General features: G+C 38.1%; 1 protein-coding gene across 8 annotated transcripts in view; it reads right to left on the bottom strand.

Moving 5' to 3' along the window:
• Positions 1-15,000, bottom strand: part of LOC100334269 (receptor-type tyrosine-protein phosphatase mu) — a 340,509-nt gene that overhangs the window by 123,526 nt on the left and 201,983 nt on the right. For all 8 annotated transcript variants that reach the window (XM_073932228.1, XM_073932230.1, XM_073932232.1 and 5 more), the window contains exons 9-11: positions 11,106-11,215; positions 4,240-4,441; positions 1,735-1,837 (exon numbers count right to left, since the gene is read on the bottom strand). In XM_073932228.1, coding sequence (XP_073788329.1) covers positions 1,735-1,837; positions 4,240-4,441; positions 11,106-11,215 — 415 coding nt within the window. The remainder of the gene's footprint in view (positions 1-1,734; positions 1,838-4,239; positions 4,442-11,105; positions 11,216-15,000) is intronic.

Raw genomic sequence — 15,000 nt, 5'->3', positions numbered from 1 at the left:
ATATTTAGTTTTTAATTTATTTATTTTCTATTATTTATTTGTCTTCTATTTATTCATATATTTACATATTAATTAAATTATTTATTTAATTGTTATTTATTGACCTTTTCAGTTTATTTGCATTTGATTTGCAGAAAGTGAATGTTTTAATTAAGGTAATTGTTTATTGTAATGAGTTATCATATTTGCATATTCATCACTTAATAGTCGTTAATAAAATTCGGATTATTTGAATAAAAATTCTTATTGAAACACTCAAAAATGTAAGAGTTATATAAAAATGTGCAGCATAAATATTATACGCAAAATATTTATTTTTAATTAATTGATTTCTATTTTTTTGTACTTTGTTTATTAATATATTTACATATTTATTGACTTGATACATATTTTTTATTTTATTTGTATTTAATTTGCATGTTTGGATCAAGTTTGTATTTATTGTTATGAGTTATTATATTTACATATTATTTAATAATCACCATAAAAATCCAGTTATTTTGATCTTTTTTATGTACTTGCTTCTTCAATAAACATGTGCTTTGTCTTGTTATTTGTTTGTTATTTTTCATAATATTATATATTCATTCATTCATTTTCCTTCAGCTTGGTCCCTTTATTCATCTAAGGTCACCCCAGCGGAATGAACCGCCAACTATTCCAGCATATGCTTTTACACAGTGGATGCCCTTTCAGTCGCAACCCAGTACTGGGAATCACCCATACACACTCATACACTACAGCTGGATTAGTTGATCAGTTCCCCTATAGCGCATGTGTTTGGACTGTGGGGAACACTGGAGCACCCGGAGGAAACCCACACCAACACGGGGAGAACATGCAAACTCCACACAGAAACGCCAACTGACCCAGCCGAGACTCAAACCAGCGATCTTCTTGCTGTGAGGCTGCAGTGCTAACCACTGAGCCACCGTGTTGCCCCAATTTTTTATATACCTTTAATTATTTTATATTTTAGAAATAAATATGTTAACATTTTATATTTTAAAATAAGTATTTCCTATAAAGGTCTATTTAAATCACATATACTTTACTAAAAATCTGTTTGGCGTTAGTAAAATGTCATATTATGATTAATGTTTAAATTCTGTTCATCATTTTACACATATTTATAATTGTATACTGATTTATTGGCTCTGTTTTGCATTTTTAACTCAGTTTGTTTTCAGCATTTTGCATTTCTCCGAACATTTTCATTTCCCCCTTTACTTTCGCACGGCTGATCTAAACAACAAACACCTTCAAGCACATCCTATACTGTCCTCTAAACATGAACATCGTGTCTAAATATGCCTGGATATCATGCAAATGACGGAGAAATCTTGATCTTCTGAATGCAAATCTGCCATCTCCCGTTGTTGTGTTGATTGAGGGCTGTAATGCGAGTGCAGACGGCGTGCAGTGTTCACTAATGAGGGCTGATTGTGCTGCAGTGTTTTCTGCGAGCGCAGGGACAGTCAGAGGCCACGGTCACACACACACACACACATGAAAGAGCTTCAGGGGTGCCGCTCTGAAGACACACACGCGTGCACACACACACATGCACACACACACACACACACACTCTTTGTTCTGCTCTTCAAAGCCGTCACTCGCAGGAATGCACAAACAATGCAGGAGGAGAACAGTTGAAAAGCTAAACGGAGAGCGGATGAGCATCCGCGTTTGAGCAGAAGCGAAGCATCATGGGAAGGAGACAGACGGCCGTACCTGACTGGAGCTCCGCGACTCTGCGCCGGCTTCAGCACCACCGTAACACTGCTGTCCGTCTGGTTCAGCGGAGACTCCTGATCATACGCCGGCATCAGCGGAGCTACACACACACACACACACACACATTCACTCATATAGTATCGTGTCCAGTGCTTAAAGAGGCTTGAAATGCATCTTCAGGTCTTCCTTTTATGTGTTTCTGCATTTAAAATTGCTGAATCTTTTTTTAAAATCACAATTTTCTGTCCTCATTTTCACACTTCACCAAGAAATGTGGATTTACACACCCAGGAACATGTGCACCGCTGTGACAGCTGCGCCTGCTCCCTGCAGTGTTACTGCACGCTTTCTATTAAGAGTTTGAAGGGGCTTCCGGCATCTAGTAGCGTGTTGTTAGGGTGTTGCAAGAGCATTTCCGGTTACAAATGGGTTGCTAGGTGGTTGCTAGAGCATTTCCGGTTACTATGAGGTTGCTAGAGTGTTCTGGGTAGTTACCAAGAGGTTGCTAAGATGTTTCTGGTCACTAGGGTGTTGTTAGGTGGTTGCTAAAGCATTTCTAGTTACTAGGAGGTTGATAGTGTTTTTGCTGGTAACTAATGGGTTGCTAGGTGGTTGCAGGATAATTTGTGGTTACTAAGATGTTGCTAGAGTGTTTTGGGTGGTTAAATAAGGGGTTGATAGGTGGTTAATAGGGCATTTCTAGTTACTAGGAGATTGCTAGAGTGTTCCGGGTAGTTACCAGGGGGTTGCTAGGGCATTCGTGGTTACTAGTATGCAGTAGTGTTCAGGGTGGTAACTAAGGTGTTGGTAGGTGGTTGCTAGAGCAATTCTGATTACTATGTGGTTGCTAGAGTGTTCTGGCTGGTTACTAAGGGGTTGCTAGGTGGTTGCTAGAGCTTTTCTGGTTATTTGAAGGTTGCTAGAGTGTTCGGAGTGGTTACCGGGAGGTTGCTTCGATGTTTCTAGTTACTAGGGGGTTGCTAGGTGGTTGCTGGAGCAGTTCTGGTTGCTAGTTTGCTCATGGAGTGTTCATGGTGGTAACTAAGTGTTTGATAGTGGATGGTAGAGCATTAATGGTTGGCAGAAGGTTGCTAGAGTGTTCTGGCTGGTAACATATGGGTTGCTAGGTGGATAATTTCTGGATGTTGCTAGAATGTCTTGAGTGGTTATTAAGGGGTTGAGAGGGGGTTGAGAGGGCATTTCTGGTTTCTAGGAGATTGTTTGAAAGTTCTGGGTGGTTACCAGGAGGTTGCTAAAATGTTTCTGGTCACTAGGGGGTTGCTAGGTGGTTGCTAGGGCATTTCTGGTTACTAGTATGCTGCTATAGTGTTCAGGGTTGGAACTAAGGGGTTGATAGGTGGATGCTAGAGCATTAACGGTTGATAGGAGGTTGAAAGAGTGTTCTGGCTGGTAACTAAGGGGTTGCTAGGTGGTGGCAATAGCATTTTTGGTTCCTAAGATGTTGCTAGAGTCTTTTAGTTGGTTTCTGGGAGGTTGCCCTAATGTTTCTGGTCACTAGGAGATTGCAAGGTGGTTGCAAGAGCAGTTCTGGTAACTAGTTTGCTGCTAGAGTGTTCTGGCCGGTAACTAAGGGGTTGCTGTGTGGTGGCTGGAGCATTTCTGGTTATTAAGATGTTGCTAGAATGTTTTGGGTGGTTACTGGGAGGTTGCTTTAATGTTGCTTTAATATTTTTGGTTACTAGGTGGTTGCTAGGGCATTTGTGGTTACTAGTATTCTGCAGTACTGTTCAGGGTGGTAACTAAGGTGTTACTAGGTGGCTGCTAGAGCAATTCTGATTACTATGTGGTTGCTATAGTGTTCAGGTTGGTTAATAAGGGGTTGCTAGGTGGTTGCTAGAGATTTTCTGCTCATTTAAAGGTTGCTAGAGTGTTCGGTGTGGTTACCGGGAGTTTGCTCTGATGTTTTTTTAGTCCCTAGGTGGTTGCTAGAGCAGTTCTGGTTGCTAGTTTGCTCATAGAGTGTTCATGGTGGTAACTAAGTGGTTGATAGGTGAATGATAGAGCATTAATTGTTTCTAGGAAGTTGCTAGAGTGTTCTGGCTGGTAATTAAGGGGTTGCTAGGTGATTGCTAGAGCAGTTATGGTTACTAGTATGCTCCTAAAGTGTTCATGGTGGTAACTAAGTGGTTGATAGGTGGATGATAGAGCATTAATGGTTGCTAGGAGGTTGCTAGAGTGTTTTGGCTGGTAACTAAGGGGTTGCTAGGTTGTGGCTAGAACATTTATGAATAATAGGATGTTGCTAATCTGGATGGTTACCATGAGGTTGCTAAGTTGTTTCTAGTCACTAAGGGGTTGCTAGAGCATTTCTGGTTCCTCGTATGCTGCAGTTTTCTGGGTGGTAACTAAGCTGTTGCTATGTGGTTGCTAGATGGTTGTCAGGTGGTGTTTGTGAAGTGTCTGCTGGGCTTGAGTGTTCTGGCTGAATATTAATATGGATCCTCAAAGGTTTCTGTGGTGTCTTGTGCTGCAGAAACTGACCTGAGATCTTGGTGGTGGCCTGTGTGATGGCGGGCGGCCCGTAGCCTTTAATAGTGCTGGCTCTGAGGGTGAAGGAGTATGTGGATCCAGGATATAGACCCAAGAACACGTGACCCGTCTCATTCCCCAGTTTAACCACCTTCCCGCTCTGGTTAGAGAGATCCAGCACTGGGTCGAAGGAGCTGACGGCTTTATAGGAGATCTGCAAACACAAACACACACATTAACATCACACAGTAGCTGTGTTTCCATCCCATCCAAAGTTGTACGTTTGATTCATGCGCAAAACTTTTGTTCGTTCCTTCATTCATTCTTCTGTTTCCATCCAATCCAAAGTAGCAAATTTGATTTATGCATAAAACTGATTAATTAATTGATAAATTCAATCATTTATTCATTAAGCCAATCAATCATTCATTCAGTCATTCATTCGTTTATTCAGCCATTCATTTATTATTCATTCATTCAGCCATTTAATCATTCATTCATTCATTCATTCATTCAGCAAATTAATCATTCATTCATTTATACATTTAGCCATTAAATAATTTAATTTGTTCATTTATTCATGCAGCAATTCAGTCATTCAATCAATCAGCTGTTTCCATCCAATTCCCATCCAAAGTAGCAAATCTGATTTATGCATAAAACTGTCATTCATTCATTCATTCATTCATTCATTCATTCATTCATTCATTCATTCATTCATTCATTCAGCAATTCATTCATTCAGCAATTTATTCATTCATTCAGCAATTCATTCATTCATTTATTCAGCAATTCAATCATTCATTCATTTTTACACTTAGCCATTCAAAATTTTAATTTGTTTATTTATTCATTCAGCAATCCAATCATTCATTCAATCATTTATTCATTCATTCATTTAGCAATTCAATCATTTATTCATTTAAACATTTAGCCATTAAATAATTTAATGTGTTTAATATTCAGTCAGCAATTCAATAATTCATTCAATCATTCATTCATTAATTCACCCATTTATTCATTCATTTAACTAATCAATCAGTTATTTAATCATTCATTCAGCTATTAAATCGTTTATTCATTTGTTTATTTAATCAATTTAATCATTCATTCTTTCACCAATTAAATCTAAATTCATTTATACATTTTAACCATTAAATAATTTTATTTGTTTATTTATTCATGCAGCAATTCAATAATTCATTCAATCAGCTGTTTCCATCCCATTCCCATCCAAAGAAGCAAATCTGATTTATGCATAAGACACATTCATTCATTCATTCATTCATTCATTCATTCATTCATTCATTCATTCATTCATTCATTCATTCATTCATTCATTCCTTCATTCAGTCATTCATTCATTCATTCATTTGTTTATTCTTCATTCCTTCATTCAGTCATTCATTCATTCATTCATTTGTTTATTCTTCATTCAGCCATTTAATCATTCATTCATTTACACAATTAGCCATTCAATATTTTTATTTCTTTATTTATTCATTCAGCAATTCAATAATTCATTCAATCAGCCATTCAATTGTTCATTCAGCCATTCATTCCTATATTCAGCCATTTAATCATTCATCTATATTTGTTATTTTAGCTAATCAATCAGCCATTTAATAATTCATTCAGCCATTTATTTATACATTTATTCAGCCATTCAGCCATTTACTCGTTCATTTATTTATTCATTCGTTCAGCCATTCAATCATTCATTCATTTAAAACTTTATTAAGCCATAAATAATTATTTCATTTATTTATTCATTCATTCAGCAGTTAAATCATTCATTCATTCATCCATCCAATCATTAATTAATTAATTAATTAATTCATTCATTGATTAAGCCATTCATTCATTCATTCATTCATTCATTCATTCATTCATTCACACAGCCATTTACTCATTCATTTATTTAGGCATTCAATCATTCATTTATTTAAAACTTAATTCAGCCAATAAATACTTATTTTATTTATTTATTCATTCATTCAGCAAACACATTTTCTGTTTGGACTTTCAGCAGTGAAGATTAACCCACACTGAACTGAACTTCAGCTCTGAACACTGGACTGACACAGCTTCAGTTTACCAGAACTCCTGTGTTAAGATGCTAACACACACTCTACACTGGAGAAGCGCTGGAGAAATGAAGATGAACTGAATTGATTACTGTGTAAAACATATGCTGGAATAGTTGGTGGTTCATTCCGCTGTGGCGACCCCTGATGAATAAAGAGACTATGCCGAAGGAGAATGAATGAACGAGTGAATGGATACAGCAGAGGTGATGTGCATTCTTTCGTATCGTATAAATCCCACTCAGTTGTGCAGATATGTTTTTATGCACATTTTCAAAATTCCATTAAGCAGGTTTTTTTTTCCCCAAAACACACATATAATAAGAGTTGGATGGAAACATAGCTGGTGACACCCGAACAAATGCATCAAGACGTCCTTTGAGCTGCGCCAAATTAGACTCCATTATCTCTGAAATGCTTCAAGGCCCATTTCAATTATCAGCCTGCGATAAATAAATAAAAAAATCAATAACAGCATCCACTTCTGACGGAATTTGAAAGGGGAAAACGTCTTGCTTCTCATATTTGGAGGAGTTTGTTCATTACGGCTTCACTAATGAAGCGTCGTCCTCCAAACACTTTGATTTCCAGAGATTTTTTCCACAACATCCTCGCTGCTATTAGAATTCAATCATTTCCCCGCAAAATGAGAAACGCGAACATCCGACTGACAAGAGCAGAGGAACGGGGAAACTGAGGACAGCGAATCTCACCGGGAATGCAGAAGACAGAGTGTGAGGAATCAGTGAGAGCGGGAGGAAGGAAAGGAAGGATCAGGTTCCCTTGATAAGAGGGGAAAAAAGCCCAAACTGTCCTTTTGATATCGCGGGCCGTCAGAGAGACTCAGCCTCAACTCTTTGATACTGTCAAATCAAAGGCAGGACGTCACTGTGGGCTCACGGACAATCCAGTGTACGCTCAGACCCGTCACACACACACACACACACGCACGCGCACATGCACACACACACACACACACACACAATATTAAAAAAATCTCAAATCATGATAAAAGTCATCCCAAGACAGTCTTATACTGGTGCCTATTCTGATGGTTACTATGAGGTTTTAAGTTGGTTACTAGGGTGCTTAGTGTTGTTGCTGGGGTGAGCTGTTTGGTTACTATGATATTGGTAATTGATTACTAGGGTGTTTAGAGTTGTTGCTTCAGTGATCTAGATAATTACTAGTGTGTTGTTATTTGGTTACTAGGGTGTTTTTGTTGCCGAGTGTTCTGAATGATTACAACGACGTTGATTGGTATCTTTGGTATGGATATCGATACTAAGTATGGATGGATAGATGGATGGAATGATAGAACAATGGATGGATGGATGGAGGGATGGATGGATGGACGGAAGAATGGATGAATGGATGGTTGTAATGATATATAACAATGCATGGATGGATGGATGGATGGATAGCATGAAAGAATGTTGGATGGATGGATGGATGGATGGATGGCATAATAGAATGATGCATGGATAGAATGATAGAACAATTGATGGATGGAATGATATAATGATGGATGAAATGATGGATGGATGGAAGGATGGAATGATGGATGGATGGATGGATGGAAGAATGGATGGATAGATGGATGGATGCATGACATAATAGAACGATGGAGGGCTGGATGGATTGATAGATGGATGGATAACAAAATAGAGAGATGGATGGATGGATTGATAGATGGATGGATGGATGGATGGATGACATAATAGAACGATGGATGGATGGATGGATGGATGACATAAAAGAACGATGGATGGATTGATGGATGGATGGATAACATAATAGAACGATGGATGGATGGATGACATAAAAGAACGATGGATGGATTGATAGATGGATGGATGGATGACATAATAGAATGATGGATGGCTGGATGGATTGATAGATGGATGGATAACAAAATAGAACGATGGATGGATGGATTGATAGATGGATGGATGGATGGATGGATGGATGGATGGATGGATGGATGGATGGATGGATGGATGGATGGATGGATGGATGGATGACATAATAGAACAATGGATGGATGGATGGATGGATGGATGGATGGATGGATGGATGGATGGATGGATGGATGGATGGATGACATAAAAGAACGATGGATGGTTGATAGATGGATGGATGGATGGATGGATGGATGGATGTATGGATGACATAATAGAACGATGGATGGATTGATGGATGGATGGATGGATGGATGGATGGATGGATGGATGGATGGCTGGATGACATAATAGAACGATGGATGGATGGATGACATGATGGATGGATGGATGGATGGATGGATGACATAAAAGAATGATGGATGGATGGATGACGTGATGGATGGATGGATGACATAATAGAAAGATGGATGGCTGGATGGCTTGATGGATTGATGGATGGATGACAAAATAGAACGATGGATCTATGGATGGAGGGATGATATAATAAAACGATGGATGGAATGATATAATGATGGATGAAATGATAAATGGATGGATGGATGGATGGATGGCATGATAAAGCGATAGATGGATGGAATGATAGAAGAAATGATGGATGTAATGATTTAATGATGGATGAAAGGATAGATGAAAGGATGGATAGATGGATGGAATGATAGAATGGTGAGTAGATGGATGGTATCTAGGGTGTTTTACTCGAGAGTTTTGTGCTGTTGCCTGGGGCAATGTGGATGGTTACTGTGAGATTACATTGCAGTTGGTTACTAGGGTGCTTAGTGTTGTTACCGGGTTGACTTGAGTGTTTTATTTGATGCTGTTAATTGGTTACTAGTATATTTAGTGTTGCTGCTGGGATGATCTGTATGGTTTCTATGCCTTTGTTTGGCTAGCGTTGTTGTGTTGTTGCCGGGGTGATCTAGATAGTTACTCTGAAGTCATTGTTTGGTTACTAGGGAGTTTTGTGCTGTTGTCTGGGTATTCTGGAGGTTAACTAGGGTTGGTGTGTTCTGGATGGCTACTATAAGGTTTTAAATTCGTTACTAGGGTGCTTAGTGTTGTTGCCAGGGTGATCTAGATGATTACAAGGGTGTTGTTATTGAGTTACTAGGGTGTTTTGTATAGTTGCCGGGTGTTCTAGATGGTTACCATGGCATTGATTGGTATCTGTGAGGTCCCATTACTATTGGTTACTAAGGTGCTTAGTGTTGTTACTGGGGTGATCTGAGTGTTTTATTTGATGCTGTTAATTGGTTACTAGGGTATTTAGTGTTGCTGCTAGGATGATCTGTATGGTTACTATGCCATTGTTTGGCTACGGTGTATTGTGTTGTTGCCAGAGTGATCTAGATAGTTACTCTGATGTTATTGTTTAGTTACTAAGGAGTTTTGTGCTGTTGTCTCTGCATTCTGGAGGTTAAAATTGGTTACTAGATTGCTTAGTATTGTTGCCGTGGTGATCTAAGTGTTTATTTTCATGCTGTTAATTGGTTACTAGGGTGCTTAGTATTGTTAAAGAGGCGCTCTAGATAGTTAATCTGATGCCGTTTGGTAACTAGGGTATACTGCATTGTTGTCGGTGTGTTCTGGATGGTTACCACCAGGTTTTAAATTGGTTACTAGAGTGCTTAGTGTTGTTGCCGGGGTGATCTGAGTGTTTATTTTGATGCTGTTAATTGGTTACTAGGGTGTTTAGTGTTGGTGCCAGGGTAATCTAGATGGTTACTCTGATGTTGTTGTTTGGTTACTAGGGTGCTTAGTGTTGTTAAGGGTGTGTTCTGGATAGTAACTATGATGCTATTTGGTAACTCAGGTGTATTGTGTTGTTGTTGGTGTGTTCAGGTTGGTAACTACAATGTTTTAAATTAGTTACTAGGGGCTTAGTGTTGTTGCCAGGGGGATCTAGATAGTTACTATGATGTTACTAAGAAGTTTTATGTTGTTGCATGGGTGTTCTGGTGGTTTCTATGAGGTTTTAAATAGGTTACAAGGGTGCTTAGTGTTGTTGCCGAGGTGATCTGAGTGGTTACTAATGATGCTGTAAATTAATTACTAGGGTGTTTAGTGTTATTGCATGGGTGTTCTGGATGGTTGCTATGAGGTTTTAAATTAGTTACTAGGGCGTTTAGTGTTGCTGGTGGGGTGATCTTAGTGGGGTTTTTTGATGCCGTTGTTTGGTGTCTAGAGTGTTTTGCATTCTTGACGGGGTGATCAAGATGGTTATACTGATGTTGTTCGGTTACTAAGAAGTATTGTGTTGTTGCCTGGGTGTTCTGATGGTTACTATGAGGTTTTAAATTGGTTACTAGGATGCTTAGTGTTGTTGCCAAGGTGATCTAGGTGGTTACTAATGATGTTGTTTATTGATTACTAGGGTGTTTAGTGCTGTTGCCTGGATGTTATGAATGGTTATTTTGAGGTTTTAAACTGGTCACTAGGGTGCCTTGTGTTATTGCTGGTGTGATCTGGGTGGCTATTTTGATGTAGGTAATTAATTACTAGGGTGTTTAGTGTTGTTGATGAGGTGATCTGGATGGGTACTGTGGTGTTGTTTAGTATCTAGGGTGTTTTGTATTGTTGCTAGGGTAATCTGGATGGTTACTAAAAGGTTTTAAATTAGTTACTATGGTGCTTTTTGTTGATAATGGAGTGTTCTGCATGGTTACTATGATGCTGTTTGGTAACTAGGGTGTATTGTGTTGTTGCCAGAGTGTTTTGAATGGTTACTATATTGTTGTTTTGGTAACTATGGTGTTGTTGTGTTCTGGATATTTACTAAAAGGTTTTCACTGTGGCGTTTAGTGTTGTTGCCGGGGTGTCTGTTGTTTACCTCATACTGCGTGATGATGCCGAAGGTCTGCACCGGCTCTCTCCATTTCAGCAGGATCTTGTCTTCATAAACACTGGCCTGAATGGAGTCCAGAGGAACTTCTCCCGGCACTGACAGGAAGTGACATCATAGACATGATCAAAACACAAATTCAGCTCTTCAAGAGAATATTTTTTATGATAAAAATATAATATAATATATAAAATACACGGAAAATGTGTACAAAACTATGTGTGTGTGTGTGTGTGTGTGTGTGTAGCTCAGGTGTCTAATTATTTATAAAGGTTGCCGATCGCAGGAAACACAGAACTGATGTTTGTTCCATCGGAGCGGCTCTGCTAATGAGAGCGTAATTAGACATTCAGGGTAAATGTCAGAGTTTCAGCGCACTGAAGGAAATCAGCCTCACCGATATATGAAATAAGATGAGGATGTGTTCACAGTGTCTCCATCACTGATGCTCATCGTTTATAATCACTCTTCATCTGGAATACAGCAATGATGAGTCTTCAGATTCAGCAAACATCTGTGTGTGTGTGTGTGTGTGTGTGTGTGTGTGTGTGTGTGTGTGTGTGTGTGTGTGTGTGTGTGTGTGTGTGTGTGTGTGTGTGTATGTGTGTGTGTGTGTGTGTGCGTTTTTCTAGCTACATTACTTTTGTATACGACTTTGAATTAATATATTTTTTTCTAAGATCAGTGTTTTTGGAACATCACTGGTTTAAATGGGATGGTAAGGGTTAAATTTCTTGGTTTGCAAAGATTACTTGTTTGTTTCTGGAACACATTTCACACAACACATAAAATAAATAGATGGAAGGATGGATGGAATGATATAATGATGGATGGATGGAATGATATATTGATGGATGGAGGTATAGAGGGAGGGATGGAATGATATAATAATGAAGGGATGGATGGATGGAAAGATATAATGATGGATGGAGGTATAGAGGAATGGATGGAATGATATAATGATGGAGGGATGATTGGAATGATATAATGATGGATGGCTGGATGGATGGAATGATATGATATAATGATGGATGGAGGTATAGAGGAATGGATGGAATGATATAATGATGGATGGATGGATGGAATGATATAATGATGGATGGAGGTATAGAGGAATAGATGGAATGATATAATGATGGATGGCTGGATGGATGGAATGATATAATGATGGATGGATGGAATGATATAATGATGGATGGATGGATGGAATGATATAATGATGGATGGATGGATGGAATGATATAATGATGGATGGATGGATGGATGGAATGATATGATATAATGATGGATGGATGGATGGATGGATGGATGGAATGATATAATGATAGATGGATGGATGGAATTATATAATGATAGATGGATGGATGGAATGATATAATGATGGATGGAGGTATAGAGGGAGGGATGGAATGATATAATAATGAAGGGATGGATGGATGGAATGATAAAATGATGGATGGAGGTACAGAGGAATGGATGGAATGATATAATGATGGAGGGATGGATGGAATGATATAAGGATGGATGGATGGATGGAATGATATGATATGATATAATGATGGATGGATGGAATGATATAATGATGGATGGAGGTATAGAGGAATGGATGGAATGATATAATGATGGAGGGATGGATAGATGGAATGATATAATGATGGATGGAGGTATAGAGGAATGGATGGAATGATATAATGATGGATGGCTGGATGGATGGAATGATATATTGATGGATGGATGGATGGAATGATATAATGATGGATGGATGGAATGATATAATGATGGATGGATGGATGGAATGATATGATATGATATAATGCTGGATGGATGGATGGATGGAATGATATAATGATGGATGGATGGATGGAATGATATGATATGATATGATATAATGATGGATGGATGGATGGATGGATGGAATGATATAATGATGGATGGATGGATAGAATGATATGATATGATATGATATAATGATGGATGGATGGATGGATGGATGGAATGATATAATGATGGATGGATAGATGGATGGAATGATATAATGATGGATGGATGGATGGAATGATATAATGATGGATGGATGGAATGATATAATGATGGATGGATAGATGGATGGAATGATATGATATGATATAATGATGGATGGAGGTATAGAGGAATGGATGGAATGATATAATGATGGAGGGATGGATAGATGGAATGATATAATGATGGATGGAGGTATAGAGGAATGGATGGAATGATATAATGATGGATGGCTGGATGGATGGAATGATATATTGATGGATGGATGGATGGAATGATATAATGATGGATGGATGGAATGATATAATGATGGATGGATGGATGGAATGATATGATATGATATAATGCTGGATGGATGGATGGATGGAATGATATAATGATGGATGGATGGATGGAATGATATGATATGATATGATATAATGATGGATGGATGGATGGATGGATGGATGGAATGATATAATGATGGATGGATGGATAGAATGATATGATATGATATGATATAATGATGGATGGATGGATGGATGGAATGATATAATGATGGATGGATAGATGGATGGAATGATATAATGATGGATGGATGGATGGAATGATATAATGATGGATGGATGGAATGATATAATGATGGATGGATAGATGGATGGAATGATATGATATGATATAATGATGGATGGAGGTATAGAGGAATGGATGGAATGATATAATGATGGAGGGATGGATAGATGGAATGATATAATGATGGATGGAGGTATAGAGGAATGGATGGAATGATATAATGATGGATGGCTGGATGGATGGAATGATATAATGATGGATGGATAGATGGATGGAATGATATAATGATGGATGGATGGATGGAATGATATAATGATGGATGGATAGATGGATGGAATGATATAATGATGGATGGATGGATGGAATGATATAATGATGGATGGATGGATGGAATGATATGATATGATATAATGATGGATGGAGGTATAGAGGAATGGATGGAATGATATAATGATGGAGGGATGGATAGATGGAATGATATAATGATGGATGGAGGTATAGAGGAATGGATGGAATGATATAATGATGGATGGCTGGATGGATGGAATGATATATTGATGGATGGATGGATGGAATGATATAATGATGGATGGATGGAATGATATAATGATGGATGGATGGATGGATGGAATGATATAATGATGGATGGATGGATGGAATGATATAATGATGGATGGATGGATGGAATGATATGATATGATATAATGATGGATGGAGGTATAGAGGAATGGATGGAATGATATAATGATGGAGGGATGGATAGATGGAATGATATAATGATGGATGGAGGTATAGAGGAATGGATGGAATGATATAATGATGGATGGCTGGATGGATGGAATGATATATTGATGGATGGATGGATGGAATGATATAATGATGGATGGATGGAATGATATAATGATGGATGGATGGATGGAATGATATGATATGATATAATGCTGGATGGATGGATGGATGGAATGATATGATATAATGCTGGATGGATGGATGGATGGAATGATATAATGATGGATGGATGGATGGAATGATATGATATAATGCTGGATGGATGGATGGATGGAATGATATAATGATGGATGGATGGATGGATGGAATGATATGATATGATATGATATAATGATGGATGGATGGATGGAATGATATGATATAATGCTGGATGGATGGATGGATGGAATGATATAATGATGGATGGATGGATGGAATGATATGATATGATATGATATAATGATGGATGGATGGATGGATGGATGGATGGAATGATATAATGATGGATGGATGGATAGAATGATATGATATGATATGATATAAT

The sequence above is a fragment of the Danio rerio genome, chromosome 2 (genome assembly GCF_049306965.1).
Source record: "Danio rerio strain Tuebingen ecotype United States chromosome 2, GRCz12tu, whole genome shotgun sequence".
NCBI lineage: Eukaryota > Metazoa > Chordata > Actinopteri > Cypriniformes > Danionidae > Danio > Danio rerio.
Note: the sequence above shows the minus strand (reverse complement) of the source record. Positions and strands in the feature narration are given on the sequence as shown.